The 19,164-nt window shown below is 40.2% G+C and overlaps 1 protein-coding gene across 2 annotated transcripts; it reads left to right on the top strand.

The window, feature by feature from the left end:
- The first annotated feature begins 1,455 nt into the window (after positions 1-1,455).
- On the top strand, positions 1,456-17,230 carry crlf1a (cytokine receptor-like factor 1a). Of its 2 annotated transcripts, none has more exons than XM_035673303.1 (9): positions 1,456-1,885; positions 5,621-5,899; positions 7,401-7,530; positions 8,729-8,898; positions 13,218-13,375; positions 14,524-14,598; positions 14,691-14,784; positions 16,042-16,226; positions 16,388-17,230. In XM_035673303.1, exons 1-9 carry the CDS (start codon positions 1,813-1,815, stop codon positions 16,409-16,411), a joined length of 1,188 nt encoding a protein of 395 aa, XP_035529196.1. In that variant the 5' UTR covers positions 1,456-1,812; the 3' UTR covers positions 16,412-17,230. The 2 variants fall into 2 exon arrangements, with proteins under 2 accessions (XP_035529196.1, XP_035529197.1); XM_035673304.1 differs by having other exon boundaries at positions 16,042-16,230.
- The last annotated feature ends 1,934 nt before the right edge of the window (positions 17,231-19,164 follow it).

Genomic DNA, 19,164 nt, shown 5'->3' with positions numbered 1-19,164 from the left:
TGTCAAAAAATGTCATCTTTAACTTTTATTGTTTTGTCTCTTTTTTGACAAATTAATTAAGACTGAAAATATGAGTGTAGGGAGGTGGAGAGAAAGTCTGTAACCACGACTGTGCAGAAGCGAACAAAAATAACAATTACACTGAGTTTGAAACACAAAGTGAGAACAGAAAGAGAAAGAGATTATTTAAGAGGATTATTTACACATTATTTTCATATGTGAATTTTTAACATGATGTCAATATTTCATTCTTTAAATATCACGATTCTGTGAATACCTGTCTATCACAACACACCTACATATGCATTGTTTCACTCTTCATTGAATTATACCGCTAAAATGTTCTTATATCTGTTAAAACAATTTTTTTTTCTTTAGATGAGCAGCTTGATATGGTTGCTGAGTCGGCCATGGTTTTTAGTTTGAAAAACAAACAAACTTTGTGGTTTATGGCAAAATTAGTCTCATTCAAGAATTAAACAGCCTATAAGTGTATTAGTTAGACTTATACAAAGTCAAAGTCTGCCTTTGTGAAACCAGCCCTAAAAGTAACAATAGAAAATGGTAAATGCTAATAAAATATAAAATATATAATATAGTCGTAGTCGAAGTAGATAAGCCTCATAAAGTCAGCAAAGTGACCTTTCATTAGCTAACATTAGCCACCATAAGCTACCGGTCATACCAGACCAAGTAAGGCTGTAGCAGCGAGTTTATTGAATAAAGCAAGAATGCATTTAATTACTTATGTATTCAGCTTTTAATTTGCTAGAGGCGAAATGTGTTATTTCAAAAAGTTACATCGTCTTGCTTTAACAAAACCTTTTAAGGTTAACTGAACAGGGACTGCTGTGACTGGAAATAATTTAATCTGTTTACTGATACTGATATTTCCATTAAGTGACATCCAGGGTCAACAGAGGGTCAACAGATTCATTTAATCCAACACACAATTATTGGACATAAAGAGATATTAGGGATAGAATTATAGGATATTTGAGCTACAGTAGTCGGCTGTTTCCTATGTTAATGAACATATCATAATAGAGTTATGTCAAATAGTGGATCTGAGTCAAAACTGACAGAAAACACCATAATTCAAGTGGGTACAAAGAGGGTTTTTTTGTGTGTGGAAAAAGAGTCTCTGTCACACTGTCTCCATAGACAAAGACATTAAACAGAGAAAAAGACACTTTAGGATTTGGAAATCTTTTCTGTTGCTCTCAGTGACTCAACAGCTTCCTATGGTGAAAAACTGTAAAGCAGAGACCTGAGGCATGGAAAGTAACAGAGACAGAGTGATTCAGTGAAAGTGAATGGCCCTGACTCCCCTACCCATCACTGAAGGGGGAGAGGTTGAAGGAAGAAAAAAAAAGAGCAGTGAAAGGACGGAAAGAGGGGGGAAATGACTGGCGACTGTGTGGGAAGAGAGAGAGAGAGGAGGGGCTTAAAAAGTATGAACTTGTGTATGATTAAGCTGCAGGAAGCATGAAGAAGGGAAAAGACTGCAAACGGGACGCGGTATACTCACTCTTTTAGCCTTTTAATGAGGACGAGTTGCCTTATGGCTTCTCACAGGGTGACTTTTTCCACCGGGTCACACTTTTTCTAGCAGCGCTCCTTCACTCCTGAGAGTTGTCTTGTTAATAAAATCCGGAGCATTCAGCCTGAACCCCGTGCTGTTTTTCCTCTTTCCACCGTGCGTAATTATCTCTCCAGGATCGAAAAGAAGGCGACAACACAACAACACGAGGACGAGGGATCAAGACAGACATAAAAAAAAATAATAAAAAAAACAACTGGGGGGGGAAAATGAAAGCCGTCTTGGATATCTGCTGGATTTTCCTCATGCTGCACACTCCCGGCGTGCTGTCCTTGTCCACACGTAAGTTGCACACAGATGTCCATCGATGCGCAAAGTCGTGGTCTTGGCTGGGGAAGGGTTTTTGGTTTGGGTACAGGGGGCTGCCTTTTTGGTCCACAAAGATTAGTTTAATCCATGTGTCACCCGAAGATCTTAGTGTAAACAGCTCAGTGTGACACTGTCCTGCTCTGGTATGCAGGTTTTTTAAAGATAATGCAGTTGGGAAATGGATTTTATAATAGTACAACACGCTTCAATGCAAACATCACAGATAAACTATAAACCTTGGTAATGGTATTGGAGGAATATTTTAATGTTATCAATATGGGGGATAAGAAGCATATTTTAAAAGGGTATTAGTCAATATAAACATTACAGAAATACTACAAGCCCTGATAAGATCATAGTGATGTCATGTGGGATAAAATTACTGTTTTGGAAGGATATTGCATAAAACCTGCAAGCCCTGATAATAAAATGATGGAGATGTTATAGTGATTTTTAAAGAGGATAAAACCCTAAAGGGTTGCTCTTACTCCACTAAAGAGTTCCAAAGATACAGGGTTTCCATAGGAGGAATAAATCAACATAAGATTATGTAAATCCCTTATAAGGAAGACATAAGCTTCGCAGTGATCTTTCATGGGGGAATACTGCATTTGAAATATGTTTCCAGTGCTAAATAACTGAACAGATTCCTTCCTGAGCTGCTTTACATAATAAGGATCCAACTCTGGCTGGTTTCTGGACACAGTGAAAAGGGACAAATGCCACTTTGTCCACCTGACACCTCCTGTTGTTGATATGCTCCTGCTGAAGTATACTGGTTGTATCCCTGCAGAGAGGACTCATCTCCCAGGAGGCTGAATTTCAACAAGTCAGGCCATAATTCGTTTAACACATGGAGGGCAAGGGGGCTTTACGAACCGCAACAAAACAGTGACATCATTTGCTCGGGTTTTGGAGAATGTTAACCGGCAGCTTAATGCACAGTAACGTAAATAAATCAAAGTTATGTCCGCTTCCCCCGTTAAGTGGCTGGATTAGTTTTTATGGTGAGCTCACTGGCAAAGAGCAGCTCCTCAGAGAGGATCTCCTGTTATTCATCCTGTTTGAAAGGCGCTAATAAAAGAAAGTATACTTTTAGGGGATTATAGAAGACAATGGGCCTTGGTCATAAACTGCCCTGCTGTTTATTATAGGCCCTAATAGGTCATTACTGTTTTATTCACTGTAATGATGGAGGGTGCTTCCCCTTCATTCAGTGTGCTGTGGTTTACAGATGCCACTGAAATAAAAACAGTTTAAATGTGGAATTTTCTTACTAACATATAATTAGATTTTAGTGCAGCTCATAATGCCACAAAGTTTGAGTTTATATGTCCTGCTAGCGTATAAAAGGGGTATTTATATTGGATATGATCATTTAGTACCAAAGATTTCACTCTAAAAACAAACAAAATCCTGAAAAAAATGCTTTTTAACTCGAAATGAACTTCTCATATCCTACATGTCCCATTTCTCCTGCCTGTGCTTGCCCTTATTTGAATTTGATGTTAGACAAGATGATCCCTCCTCTCCACAGATAAGAGTCTCAATTAAATTAACCTAGAGCATAAATGTATTAAAAAAAAATTGAAAAACATCCACCGCTGTCTCCTCAATCTCCCTTCAGATGGTGTTGCATGGCTCATTGTCACTAAATGTTGCGTGACTTCTTCCACTTGGCTCGTCCACACTAGCCCCTCAAAATGTTCCACATGTACGTCTATTGTAGAGCAGACAGAGAAAAGTATAGGCTTTCTTTGAACCGCCGCATGGATGAGTCAAGAGTAAATAGGTCTTTAGAAAACAGGAGGGGATGTCATGTACCTTTGAAGACTGACAGCACAAAGAAAAGTGTTTTCAGACTTAAAATCAGCCCTAAATGTCACTCAGACCTCCTAAAAATTAAACATTTTTCTTGCTCCTCATTACATCCTCCACTATTGCAGGGGTAAACTCCCCTGCCCCGATCAGAGTTGTGCTTCAAGCACCCTCAGCTTCTCCAAACAAATAACATTTTACAAGCCATTTCCTCCAGTGAGCGTGTCGAGCAGAGACAATAAACAGGAGTAATCGCATCTATCACTGAAGTGTTTGAACTGTAGAATACTGGGTGTAAGGGGGCTTCACACCCCGCTCCAGGGCAATGTCCCGTCCTCTGCGTCCGGAATACATAAACACTGATTGTTATTCAGCTGGATCAGCATATTATTGGCTAATCATGGTCTGCCTTTTGGTTCGCCGTATCTGGTGACAAAGACAGCCGCCCTCTGTGCATATGTTTGTTTGCGTTCATGTGTGTGCATAAATGTATGAAAGTATTGTGTCAAAGCTCCAGTCGGGGTAGTGAGATTAATATTGGTGTGGAGTTACAGTTGATTTAACTTCTTCAAAAGCCCACACAATGTCTGTAAGCGTAAGGTGGCTGGCAGCTCAATAGATGTGCCCCCGGGCCCCAGATTTGTAGTGGTCTGACAAAGTGTTGACACTCTCACTCGCTCACTGCTCTGTCTTTTCTGCATGGAAATCCTTTTACTTACATGTTTTCATAGAGCTGTCTACTCAGGTGGGCAACATTTTCCTTTAAAATCCTCCAATCTGAAGAAATAAACTTGCTCTCTGAATCTCTTCTCTTCTCTTCTTCTGGAGCATTCTTTACTCGTACTAAGGGTCAGCAACCTTTACTATCAAAAGAGACATTTCGGCCAACAACAATCAGTTTGGAGCGGCAAAACATATTTGAGCCTGATAATGCTAATTTCTAGCTGCAGATCAAGCATACCAGCAAGCATCTTGGTTGTGAAAGCAAACAAATCGGCTCATGCGATATTAAATTTTCTTTTATTAGATTTTGAATCCATAGTTAGCCCAGCCTGGGAGACTCAAAACTAGTTGTTTTTCCAAAGTCTAGTCTTTAAAGGTCCAGTGTGTAACAATTAGGAGGCTCTATTGTCAGAAATAGAATATAATATTCATAGTATGTTTTCAATTAGTGTAAAAAAAAAAATAAACTCCACCTGAATATTAGGAATCATTTGTTTTTCTTTAACCTTAGAATGAGCAGTTTTTAATCTAACCAGAATGCGCAGGTCGTCTTCGAGTCCAACATGTCTAACTGCCATGTTTCTACAGTAGCCCAGAAGAGACAAACCAAACACTGGTTGTAGTTAGAGCCTTTCGAGTTTTTTTTGCGAGTTTTGCAGCCACCGTAGTTTCTCCTACACCATCTCCAAGTCCGTTCTCATTCCCAAGGCGTCAAACACAGACACATTCGTGCACGTAAATTGCAATCTGAAAACTTCACTGCTTGACGCCACTAAATCCAACACACTGGACCTTTAAAGGCATCCTCCAGCGATTTAGTATGACGACTCCATAGAGTGATATCTTGAATTGTAGTCCCTAGTATGGATCCAAACACTGGATCCTACATATCCCATAATGCAACTGTAAAGCATATTTTAGTAGTCCACCTTTATCTTAAAAAACCAATGTCCAATATTTGAAGGTTCAAGCCTAAACTCATAACCCTGGATTACATCACTATGACATCATCAGGGTTATTTCCTTAGAAAGGTCCGTCCAGAGCCACGAAGGACATTATACGGCTGATTTCACATGCTGAATAGCGCTCTAAGTGTTGAGTAAACTGACCTTCGAGTGTAAATTTGTTCTCATCAACTCTCCTCCTCTAATACCCATCTCCTCCAGATGTAGCAGTAATCTACCCCCAGGACCCCGTCCTTCGCATGGGGTCCAATCTAACCGCCAGCTGTTGGGTTCACTCCGACCTCGGTGTCCACGCCAGCTCTCTGTTCTGGACACTCAATGGTCAACAGCTGCCTAGCTCCCTGTACCGAGTGCTCAGCCCGACAAACCTCAGTGTGACGCTGGCTGGGCTCAACGCCTCGAGGCAAACGTCCGGTGACAACCTGGTCTGTCACAACCACAAGGGACACATCTTGGCGGGCTCCTGCCTCTACGTCGGGAGTAAGTTGTCAGTGGTTATATGATTTTTCAGCTTTTATTCAGTAGTAGTAGGATGTGTTTATTTGGCCACAATTTCTGAGACAGGAACTGTCATCATTTGTCTCTCTGCTTCACTCTTAGTAAGGAAAAGTGTAAATACAGGGCAGAACAGGAGCAAGAGTAGTTGCGCAACAAAGAGGAGAGAGGAATGAAAGGGAAATGCGGAATAAAGGAAGACAACGAGGAAGTAGTGGGCAGATTTTTAAGTGTCCCTACACAGTTGTGGCTGTATTTTATGTTTAGTATTCCTGCCTTCAGGCCAGTGAGAGGCCTCCATGAGTGTGTCACTCTGTGACGCTTTGACCACCTGTGTGGTCCATTACTCGCATAATCATTCATAGGGCATGGGTCATAATAAGACATTTTACACAGACGCGATGGGACCAGCATTTACATAATGCGTTACCTAGCCCCTAAATATTTATGTTACCTTCCAGAAGTAGTTTGACATTTTGGGAAGTATGCTTATTTGTTTTCTTGCTGGGAGTAGGATGAGTAGACGATGCGATCTCATGTCTTTAGGATAAATATTAAGTTACAGCCAGCAGCTGGTTAGCTTAGTATTAGCACATCTGGCACATAACCACTTAACACTGGTTTTAGGTTTAACAACTGCGATATAGTATGTTAATTAGGGAGCTTAAGAGGTGCTGGTAAGACAGTCGGGCTAGCTGTTTGCCTCTGTTTCCAGTCTTTGTGCTAAGCTAAGCTAACAGTAGCTAAATATTGACTATACAGAGTGAAAGTGGTATCTTTTTTAGTACCCTGACCACTAAAACTAAGCCTTAAACGATGATTCTGTTTATTACAACTTTGGTCTTGTAGTTTTGGCCATGATTTCTGTTGGTTATGATAACATTGTATCAACAAAGTAATTGTAATCACTACAGTATAGTCTGACAGGGCAAGAAACAATGATTAAACACTTTACTTGGAGGTAAAGTTGAAATTTTCAGGAGTCACAAAAATGTACCCATGAAGAAACACGTGCTTTCATTTTCCCAGACACACACACACACAACACACACACACACCACAAGACAAGGAGATGCAGTCGGGATCCTAAATCTCTGTGCGACACTGGTGTTGAGCACCCTGGTGTTCTGAGAGACGAGGAATGTTGGCAGGGATCCCGAGTCGGACCAAATCAGACACACACACACACACACACACACACACACACACACACACACACACACACACACACACACTGAGACACTCACACACACACCAATTAAGAAAAAAACCACCAATTTCTGAGGAACATCACTAGTGGGTGAATTACACTCAGGAGGAAGGGTCTGAAGTAATGGCTGGAGGTAACTCTGTACCCTCAATGACCCCACATCTTCCCTTCTCCTTACTTTCTCTACCTTCCCTCTGTTCTAATCTCCCTTCTCTTCACCCATGTCTCTCTCTCTCTCTCTCTCTCTCTCTCTCTGTTTCTCTCTTTCTGTCCCAGTGCCTCCAGAGAAGCCGGTCAATCTGACCTGCTGGTCCAGGAACACCAAAGACCTGACTTGCAGCTGGGCTCCAGGAGGAAAAGGAGAGACCAACATTAGCACACAGTACACTCTCAAGTACAAACTCAGGTATGCTCAGGTCATTCCATTCACAACGGTATCTGAAAATCAACTTTTCTTGGGAATTAAACATAAACCTTTAGAACAAAATTGACGCTATTTGACCCAAACACACACATACCGCTGTAATTAGTACAACTTCCTCTTTCGAATAATGACTGATTTTGAGGATAGAAATCCATAAATCCATTTAAATATTTCTAACTTTTTAGCATTTACACCATCAATATATATTTATGTAACGCTATCTTGGGTGACATGTTTAGCTGTGGTTGCTGGAGGATAAACTTCCCAGAATCCAACAAAGCAGGATAGATATGCTAACATTAACCTTATCTCTGATATAGTAGCATCCAGGATGCATCAGTGGATGTGCTTGCCATGACTTTATATCTTGCATTTTGGTTTTAGATGTGTGTTACTCTTACTGCAGATCCATGAACATTGTTTCAACATGTGGAGAAATCCAAAGTTTCACAAGCTTGCCATGCTAAGCTATGATTGGCCAATTGGGTGAGGAGACCTTCAGCGAATGGGCAATTGATAACATTTCTGAGTAGCCTAACCTATTCGGAAAATTACAACATGTAGAAACATGTAGGAAACAAAGGGAGTGAAAACCAAGTAAAACAAGCCTTAGATTCAGATGGATGAAGCATCCAACTTGGTAGCCTTATTGCGAATGTTCTCAGTTAAAATCTACATTTTTTGTGAGTTTTCATATGCCTCTAAAAAAGCCCCAGCAGCAAGTTAAACAGAGCTGGAAACAGCACAAAATACCTTATCTCTTTGGCAGAACGTATTTTAAGGAGGAATAACATCAGTGCTTGCCAGAAGGTGAAACCCTTTCAGAAAAGTCAAATTTCACGAGAATTAGGAGAAACAGGTTTTCATCTGGGAATGATACATTTTCAAAAATGAGTTTCAGATGGGTTGTAAGCTCTATTCAAATCTTTAATTGTTAAATCAACTATATAAAAACACCAAAAGTGAAATGACTCGACGTGCAGTGCCCACAGGCACACTAACTGCATTGAAATGTCTTACTGCAGCAAGATTACTGTAAATAAGGACTTAATAAAACCACAAGATCCAGATAAACTCTTAACCAGTAACACATTATACAATAAATTATATATCACATGTATTATTCGAGGATATTGATACTGTCCAGAGTTATTTCAGTACTTTCTGTTTTTCCTCCCAGATGGTACGGTAAGGAGAAGGAGTGTGAGGATTACACTCATTCGCAGCCGTACTCCTGCAGCATCACTCGGGACCTGCACCTCTTCACGCCCTATGAGATCTGGGTGGAGGCCTCCAATCAGCTCGGCCAGGCTACCTCTGATGTCATCACCCTCGACATCCTAGACGTGGGTGAGTGTGAGAAGGAGTGAACTTTGACCCGCTTTCTTGAACTGCTGTATTTTAGAGCTTAGATCCCAATGTCAGTGAGCCCTCAGGTTGTGGTCTAGGACAGTGGATACCAGCCTTTAAGGCTTGGGACCCTTGAAAAGACAAAGCAGTATCTACCTGCGCCCCCTCGTCACAGGTTGTGTCTACAACCTGTAAGTAGTTCACTTTTTAGTGTTGTTAAAGGAAGAATGAAGCAAATAAAAAGAAAACAATGAAAGTCACAATCAAAGATTACTTCATTTAAAGGCACAGTCAGACATTTTGAAAAACGCGCTTATTTCTTTTCTTCCCAAGACTTAGATGATAGTTAGCTTAGCTTAGCATTAAGACTAATCAAGGGTTAACAACTTGACAAATCATAAATATATGCCTTCCAGCACCTCAAAAGCATATTAATTAACACGTTGTATCTTGTTTGTTTAATCCATAGAAAAAACGTTGGCGTGACAGCAACAATTTGTGGTTTTACGGTGGGGGGGTTATGTGCCAGACATTTTCTTGGCCAGCAGCAGTGACTTCAAGTCTTCACAGAGCCAGGCTAGCTGTGTCCCCGTTTCCTGTCTTTATTCTAAGCTCTTAAATTATGAAAACATACACATCATTTTGTGCAGCAGATTCAATGTATTTTTTATAGAACTAGATCCCAAAGGCTTTAAAGATACCAAGTATATCAAAGCTGCATTTTGGGGTAACGTGTATAAAATGAAGAACAATATTGTCTTGGTTTTGAATATTCTTTCCAGCTGGAACAAGCTTCAGTATATGTGATACTGTCAGGCAGTGTGGAAAAAATATTTAATAACCTTGAATGGGGAAACAAGGGTTACAATAATAATAATAGTTACCAGAAATAATTGTGATAAGTGATATTATTGTCATTTTAAGACCATTTTATGCCACTGATATAACGATTAACATTATAATTCGAGTACACCCTTTCAAAGAGCAATTCATTTTTATTTCTTGAGAATATTCAGAAAATGGAATTGGAATATATATAAAAATATTAATATATCCTAAATAACTAAAACAAACCAAAACAGTAAATAAAATGGATTCTCGAGGTCATGTCCATTTATCATACGATAAGTCGATAACGTAATTATTGTGACAGGCCAAGTAAAAACTGTAAGTCAAGCCAGGGGTTTCCAAACATTTTCATGCCAAGGAACCCCCACAATACATACACATTAGACCATGGACCCCAAACTGAGAGAATATAGTCTTATGTTTTCAAACTGGGATCACTATAAATTGCACTCAATCAGAAAAACCCCATTTCTTCCCTTGTTGTTCCAACTTCCAAAAATTTTTCCTTCTGCTCGGGAATTCCTACAACCCACTCAAGGATCCCTGTTGGTTGAAAAACAGTCAAGCGGTTCATTCCTACTCCTATTTATTATCTCAAGACCCATAAGATTTATCTTGTGACCCACAGGTTGTGAACCATGAATGACTTTAGCTTTAGCCTCGAATGGGCTGTCCATAAAATGCTGAAGAAGAGCATCACTTCACTTTATAAATAAATCTCTTATATTCCTACAGACAGGACATTGGCTTGACTTCTGTGGCTTCTTGCTTTTGGAGAAAGTTGTTCACAAGTCTTCATCCAGCTTCACGCTGATAGGAACTGAGCGGTGTTCCCTTTTAAAGCTTTGTTATGTGGTTCCTTGTCTAGCTTAGTGCGGTTTAAGCAAACGGAGCATGCAACAACACCAGATTCTTCTCTTTCCTCATTATCCGCTAAAAAACACTCACACACTCATACACACTTGCATGCACGCACCTGGACAGGCGTAGGTGTGACGAATGGAAACGCCCTCTCTTTTGATGAGCTCATTTTCTCTTTACTCATGCTCACTGGACACACACACAAGAAACACACACAGAAAACACTCGCTAACCCCCTTTAATGTAGAGTTGGAATGTTCCAGACTGATCCTCAAACCTAATCCCATCTCCAAGCCGGCTGCAGACCCCCGAGGCCCGAGGAGTTTGGGCTTTGAGGCTTTAAGACTTGGACCTGAAATAATACAACCTGATTAGCTTGGAGCTCTTCACCTGGTTCACTCCTAACACCCTCCGAACGGTGCCTGGGAAATGTACCGAGAGAAAACCATATAGAGTTTCAGAGGTGAAGGCGTCACTGGCGAGGAAACAAGCGTCCATCAAACTATAATCCTTTTCCGTTCCCTAATGTATGCGCACACACACCTGTTTACACACCCTGGGGGCAGGGCAGGGCCTGGTAACCATATAGAAACAGAGAGGCAGGCAGAGCGTAGGCGGTTTCTGGACTTGTGTGTGCGTTTTTGTTTCTCTCAGGTTGCCCTGGCCATTTTTTTCATGAAAGTTTCCACAACAGCAGAAGGTCATAAAACACAGCAACCACACCTGCGCCGAGCTGCTGTGAGTCACTCGCGTCTACGGTCATGTCTAATCAGTTATGAAGGCGAGGCGGAAACACCTACAGTCTTCTCTGCATTCCTTAGTCACAGGGAACCCTCTGATCTGAGAGACTAGAGGCAACTTGTATTGGTGTCTGACGCTGAGATGAGGATGTGTTTAGGAATGACACAACGATGATTAATCTGTAAACTGTCAGGTCTCATTGACTTTCATCGGCAAATGCATGTAATGTATAGAAACAACACTTGTACTTGTCAAATAACTTTGTCCTCTATTATACATACCATTTGAAAAAAGTCCAGAGGTGGTGAGGTAATAATTTTACAATAAGTCATTTATCCTAGTGTCTGAATATATCTTTGGTTTGGGCTTGTGATTAAGGAATAATTTACTCTCCATTTTTGTGTTAAGACGGATGATTGTGCGTTCCACCGTTGCATTTACGCTTTTTAAATCAACCATTAGTACAAACTGACGCACCTGAAGTAACACAAGTTAGTTGAGCGAGAGACTCCGGTTCCTCCGAACACTGGTGACCAGAAACTAATCCTCTGAAACTCTCGTGTCAACTCCCACTTTTTCCCCTCCACTGAATCTTTCCAGTCTTCTTCTTTCCCCTGGGTTGTCTTGTTTGTTTATTGCTAAGGGATGACATTATGAAAAGGAACTGAAGTTGATATTGAAACAATCTCAAAAGCCCAAAACAAAACGCGAGGAAAGTTAAAATAATGGTCTGTCACCATATGTTTGTTTGTCGAAAAGATAATCGTTGTCAGATGAAAAAGCCTCTTACAGCTCACACAAGTCAACTCTTCAGAAACTAGGAGGCACTCAGAGACCACAAACCTCCGCCAACGCTGAACAATCCTTCAATGTGCTGTTACACATAAAGACATCACTCCTACCGCTTTAAATTTGAATTGAATGGATTTTCTTGACCCCGCAAACATTACTCTAAAATGTAGAAAGAAGCCCCCAAGCGAAGGATATTTGGCTAAAAATGATAATATGGGCCATCTGTCCACCAGAAGTTTATCATTAAGTTCTTAGGATAGAAATATACTTGCTAATGGGTGCAATAAATTAAAAAATACCCCAGTTTGTGCCTCTTGTGAAATCAGTGTTTGTACATTTGAGATTTTGCGCTGATTATGACATTATAGTCACGCAACAAACCACAGCTTTCCTCAAGAATCAATAGAAATCCAGCAGGTTGTTTGGCAACATATACACTCTAATCTTTTTAAAGACATTTATTAAATCCTTAAAACGGCTCTAATTAATATTTTTATTTTAACGATTGTTCAAATTACTGTGTGTTAGTGACTATCTGATGAGCATAGTGGAGCGTCGAGCCGCTAAAGAGCCAGATATTTCCCTCAGGAGTTGGTAGAGACCAAAAACAGAGCTAAAAAGGGAATGTTGGACTAACATTTGGCAGGAGGACAGTGACACGACTCCAAATGAATGATTATGTTTCTTGGTGTGTAAATAAGCATCTTTGCTAACATGTTGGCCAAAACAGCTTTAAATGGTGATAATGTGTAATCAATCATGACAATAATGATATTTGCAGCCCTAATGTCACTGATCAGTGTTCAGTTTCCTCATACAAGTGATTTTTCTTTATTACAGATCCGTTTAGGTTCATTCTGGGTCTGACTTGTTAGAAAATAGTAATAGTCTTCAAAGTGATGCGTAACAGTCAAAAACTCTAATTTATTAGGTTTACTATCCCAGAAGACTGAGGAAGCTAGTAAATATTTACATTTGAGAAGTTGGAACCAGTTGATTTTTGGCATATCTTCATTGTTTCAGCTCTTGTTGAGATCTTATTATATAATAACCTTCTTCATCTCCTCTTCCTCCAGTGACCACGGACCCTCCATCAGGTGTGACTGTCAGTCGTGTCGGGCAGTTAGAGGATCAACTGAGTGTTCGCTGGGAGGCCCCACCCGCTCTCAAGGACTTCCTGTTTCAGGCCAAATACCAGATCCGCTACAGACTGGAGGACAGCCAAGACTGGAAGGTAAAGGACAAGGACACACAGTTATAAGGACATAAATCTGTTCTCTTGTTCTCTTACATACAAACAGATATATCACTGCAGGACTGCCCCAGCTGTTTCTCATCCTAATGCTGTAATCACCTCTAATCTAGTATGATTGAGGCCTGCTCTGCCAGATGAGTTAATAGTTGGGCCGTTCGAAAACTTTCATCACTCATAAATCTAGGAGTCAGGTTTTGCTCAGGAGAAAAAAACACAGGCCAGAGCCACTGTGTATACCTTTGTTCAAACTTTTAATGAATGAAAAATACAGTGTAAAACCTTCAGCCGTGCAGATGGTGCTTCCCAGAATTCATATGAGTCCTCTGGGTACGAGTGAAGATTCTCTAGTAATTAAGGGGGAATTACACAGATGTAAAATAAGCAAGTCTTTGCTCGCAAAGTGGAAAAAGAAAAGAAGGGGAGTGGAGAGGAGGCGGCGGAGGGATGAGACCGTTTTGAAGGAGGAGAGAGGAGACTTAAATCCAAGCGGCTTTAAGGGTTTGGTGGTGAAAACAAAACGCTGTTTCCCTCTGAACCGGCCCTAATCATGAGGTCATGCTGAGGAATGGAGGGATACATCTCAGCTGTTAATGTCTTCAATATGGCTGTAAAGACGCTCAGCGTTTTGGCTTCCCCACGTCACATCATTAGCCCTCTGATGCCTGTAATTTCCATGTTCTGTTTTCTGTTGTAGCCGCTCTTAACAAGTGTTTACAGACTGAATGCCAGAGAGAAAGTGGGGACTATTAGACATTATTAACTGCAGCGTGTGGCCGTTTCTTTCTCTCTATCTATTAGCCTGTCTTTATTTTTGCCATCTGTCTCTTTATTTGTAGGAGTACCTGTGCACGCTCCTGTGTGTGTTTCTCAGCATATCCAGCTCTGTCATTCGTAATAGAGAGCAGATTTTACCCAGCAGGCACGATTACATGAAAATATTTTCATAAACATGCTGATCAGGAGCCACTAAACAATGTGGTGTGCATGCATGTTTAGGTCTGTACATGGTTTGTGGTTGTGTTTTCTACATCTTGACTCTGCCCTGTGTTTTAGTTTATGCCCATTGGTATTTAATACTGCGGTCAGACCTCCAGCACTCAACTCTTCTGTGTTTTTTTCTAATGTAGGTGATGGATGACGTTGGGAATCAGACATCTTGTAGACTGGCTGGACTGAGACCTGGAACAGTGTACTTTGTCCAGGTATGGTACGGTGTGTGTGTGTACCATGTGTTGAAGTGTATATAATTGTGCTTCAGATTTGGCCTGTGTTCATAATCTTGTATTTTCTCCAGGTTCGCTGTAACCCCGTGGGCATCTACGGCTCTCGCAAAGCTGGGATCTGGAGTGAGTGGAGCCATCCTACAGCTGCATCCACACCCCACAGTGGTGAGCACACACACACTCACTGGACTAAATTTACTCAGAAGGCATTTTTTCTTCTTGATCTCAGTTTTTGTGAGCCTTTTGGTCCATTTTAAGAGGCAATTTGTACTCCTAGAATTTGTTTTATATCATGGCGTACCACACGTCCCACAGTTCTCTCCCACTGCTGGAAACTGGCTGCCTCATAGAAGAACACACTGGTGCTGTTTTACCCTTCTTTACCCTTCTCCCAGCCTGTTTTGTATTGTATTGGCAGTTTTATTTTTTTGGCGGGTGCATTGGTTAAATCACATCAAATCGAATCAGATCAAATCAAATCAAAATCCACAGCCAAACCAAATCTAATTATTGCCAAACCAAACATTACAAAATCAAACCAGACTATAATTATGTAATGTTTTTGTTGCTATACAAAGGGATTAAAAAAAACTGATAAAAAAGATCAATAAGGGAGACTGAACACAATTTAAGTCGTGCTGCTTGCCCTACTGGATGCAATAAAATTGTGGCTACCTGCAGTAGCCTCCCCAGACTTAACAATGAAATTGCAGAATAAAATGGTGTCAGAACTGATTAGAATAATGACCACAACTATGAAAATAAAACATGAGATGAAAAAAAATGAATTTGGGTTTCCCATTAAAGACAGGAATTTTGGAAAATGTACCAGACTGATGAGCCTGAACTTTTCATGGCTTGTAGTGTATCTAACACTGGCACACACACACACTACAAATACATCCTGCACAATGTTTAATTTTTTAGTGTAACTAAGTGCACTTAAACTTGCAATACCTGATTATTTGGCCACTTGGCGGCAGCAGAAACAAGTTGTGAAAACAACATATCACCATCTTTTAAGTTGATAACTTGTTAGCAAACAGTTGCTTATTTACACATTCAGCAGACCAATATTTCACAAAAATGTGTGTAGCAGAACTTTGTTTTGTTCTCCCACTCCATCAATCACCTTGTGACCCTTCAAATTTATGACGTGACCCGACCCCTAGGCTGGAAACCACTGGACCACCTAAGTGCCTATAAAGTTGAACTAGCTCCACCTCGACAGCTAAAGCAGTAAAATTGTACTTACCCATTGATACATCAGTATTAACAATCTAATAATGTCATATATAATAATATATAATTACAGGGGCTATTTTACTGCAGTAGTTTTACTTGAGTACTTCTTCCACCACAACACCAAAGCTAGTCTAACTCCAGTTTCTTTCTCTCCCTCCTTCTCTCCCCTTCTTACAGAGCGGTTGATGTCGGGCTCCTGTGACTCAAAGTCCAGCGGGGACTCCAACTCCACCCTGCGCAGGGAGCTGAAGCAGTTCTTTGGCTGGGTGCGGAAACACGCCTACGGCTGCAGCAGCATGTCCATGAAGCTGTACGACCAGTGGAGAGTGCTGATGCAGAAATCCCACAAAGCTCGCAACCAGGTAGGTAAGCATCACTAATGCAGGGACACACATATGTATTCAAATCTATTTACAGACATGCATTCAAAGATGTGCCGCAACAAAAGGATACACACTCAAAGTGAAGACGGTTTGTTTTATAAAAAATGCTGATTCGTAACAGATTTTGTCTTTTAATTCAGGTTCTCCAAGGGGATAAATCCTAGCACACGCTGGCTTTTCAAGCAGAAAACAACAGAAAAGAACTGAGTGAGTGTGTTTTTGTATATGTGTGTGTTTGAGAAAGAGAGATTGTATTCTTATATGGGAATTATAGGACATTTTGCTCTGGACATTTTGTGCGAATACCAGCTGTGGCCGGAGAGAAAGGACATCCAACGAGAAGCTGTGAGATTATCCTCTTTTAGGCGTCTTTTCCAGTTGACATGAGCAATTTTTTTTGTCTGAAAAGGTGCAACTGGGAGGAACTGAAAGGTGGATTTGCCATGGACATCCTGGTATCATTATTAGAAAGTGACCATGCGGACTATTCTGCTTTCTCAAAGGACGTTGTAGCATGAATAACTTGGGCATCAGTAAAGACATTTGTCATGTACCTGCTCTAAATGTGCACAGAGGTGATCAATACAGATTCAAACTAACTAGAAGTGTTGCCCCGAGCATCTAAAAGTATTCTGTGACCTTTTTTTGAGTTTCTCCTGTGGATCCAAAGCACCATCTAGTGGCTGTTCGGAGTCCATGGACACTGTGCTCCTGATGTAAAAAGAAAAAGTATCAAATTATCATACAGTATTTTCTAATTCATGCTTTGTTATATAAATGGATAATGTGCCAAACTGGTTCACCCAGCGTTCATGTGTTTCTGAGCGACAGTATGTGACTGATGACATGATGGTGTTTGTGTATGGAGACGTTTCACTGCCTTTATTTTTGTACTGAATTGTACCAGCATATTTAAAACTGTATAAAGTTATGTTTTATTTCTTAAGTTATGTTTAGTTAGTAAAGAAATATCAATGACTGAAGTTGTTTATCAATCTCTAATGTTGTTCTATAAAAATGTTGTCAGAAAACACAGGGTTTGGAAATGAGTTGTGTGCACACTACAGCAGCAAAGCAGACACTGTCAAAAATTTGCTCCTCCTGTTCTTTTCGGACAGTATGACTTACTTCTCAACATGATTTCCTGCGGGGATTGTTTGAACTGAAATAGTTTAAAACAGAAATGTATCCACGTGTCATAATATGAATACAAAATTAAATTTTCTTTTCATGTGACCCTCAAAATAAGCAGATATGCATGGAATAAATTGTGTGACTTATAGCGACACTATCAGTTTCTCCTCAAAGAAGGAAAGAAACGGAACATCTGGTCAGTAATTTGCTGCCTTCGGTTTTCTTTATCTTTAGTTAATGTTAGTATGAGATTCAAAATTTAACCATTAGGACAAAGTTGCAGTTCACCTACATTAACAGTATCATATAGGAAAATAAATGGCTTTTTTATTGCTAAAGTTTCAACATACACCAGCAGTGATCTTGATATATTTTTCCATATATATATTTTTATGCTTGTTATTCCTGCTTTGTGGTGTTTTGAACACACTTTAGCAGTCAACATCAGGTGGAAAAGTGAGCACAACAGAAGATTAAGGCCAAACTAGAACACGCTCAGGGGCTCCGCTGAGGCTGCATAATCCTCTAAATCTGTTATTTATTTTAGTTTATTAGGGGAAATTTTTATGCCTTCATTATAGATGACAAGAAACAAGGAGAAGGCATGACATACAATAAAGGTCCCCATATTACTTTTTCTCCCTTCTCCATGCACCTTGGAGGTACTGTAGGTGAAGGCCACAAATCCTTACATATCTAAAATACACAAACTCCAGTTTAGGGATATAATGTGCAAAATATATAAATGTCAAGTGAGTCAGAATAATCAAGTTTTCATCAGATTGTACTCACATGCCATCTAAATTTGCTTACCAAATTTATTTAACATTCATTGCAAGGGTGGGATATCTTGCAAAACACTCACAGATGGAAATGGGTGTTTAGCATGTAGGAGCAAACACATAAAAACACTGGCCACATGGTGGCGCTATCTGCTCCTAAATATAATTAGTTCTTCCTTGGCCTGTGGCCTAACGTTCCAACACTTTTCATTGGAATTTCTGAACGAGCTCCTGAAGACAAACAGACAATCAGAAATGAAAACTTTGGAGAGGGCGGTAAAAAGCTTTCTGTAATGAATCCAGGCTGCATTTCCTCTCCGTCCTCGGTCTCTTAAACACGTCTCACACTGCTTGCTGCATTGTCTCAGTTTTTATCAGGAGGAACTTAAGACACTGGTTGTTTCCTGTTGGTGCCCGCCTGTGTAACGGGTTCCTCTCCTGCTGGTGACCCAGCAGAGTCTTATTACTGTGACCACTGGTGGTTAATATTTAACCAGTGTGGGGTTTAACTTAGTCATGGCTCTGCTCTAAAGGCTTTAGTTACCTTCAGGGTAGAATTAGTAAAATGGGAGAGCAACGTTCTACCTGAGTTTCTCACACTGGAAAGTAAACATCTTTGTATTTGCCCAAAGTTAACTCTCCTTAGGGCTTTTCTGCCACAGTTGACACTTTTCAGATGCTGCCTGTGTGCTTAGCTAGCAGTCAAAATAGCCTTCTATGGAATATGGTGCTGTTTCCTCAACTTGTTGTTGGCTGCAAACTACTTTTTATGTCCCAAAATCCTTACAATCCCACAAACTGACATTATGTTTTGAAGTTTGAACGGAAAAAGTTGTATTTTTATTCTGTTTTCAGGAGCATGGATGCAGCTTTTCGTGGATTAAATATAGCTCATATCTACTATATTTTGTATTTATTCTCATCATTATTATCAGTCTCTTGTTGACCTGTCTGCACATTAAGAAGCTCCAGTAAAAAAAAACTAACTAAAAACTAACATA

Source organism: Morone saxatilis, unplaced genomic scaffold (assembly GCF_004916995.1).
Source record: "Morone saxatilis isolate NCDOM2014 unplaced genomic scaffold, NCSU_SB_2.0 Contig3, whole genome shotgun sequence".
Lineage (NCBI taxonomy): Eukaryota > Metazoa > Chordata > Actinopteri > Moronidae > Morone > Morone saxatilis.
This window is presented reverse-complemented; position numbering and strand designations above follow the sequence as displayed.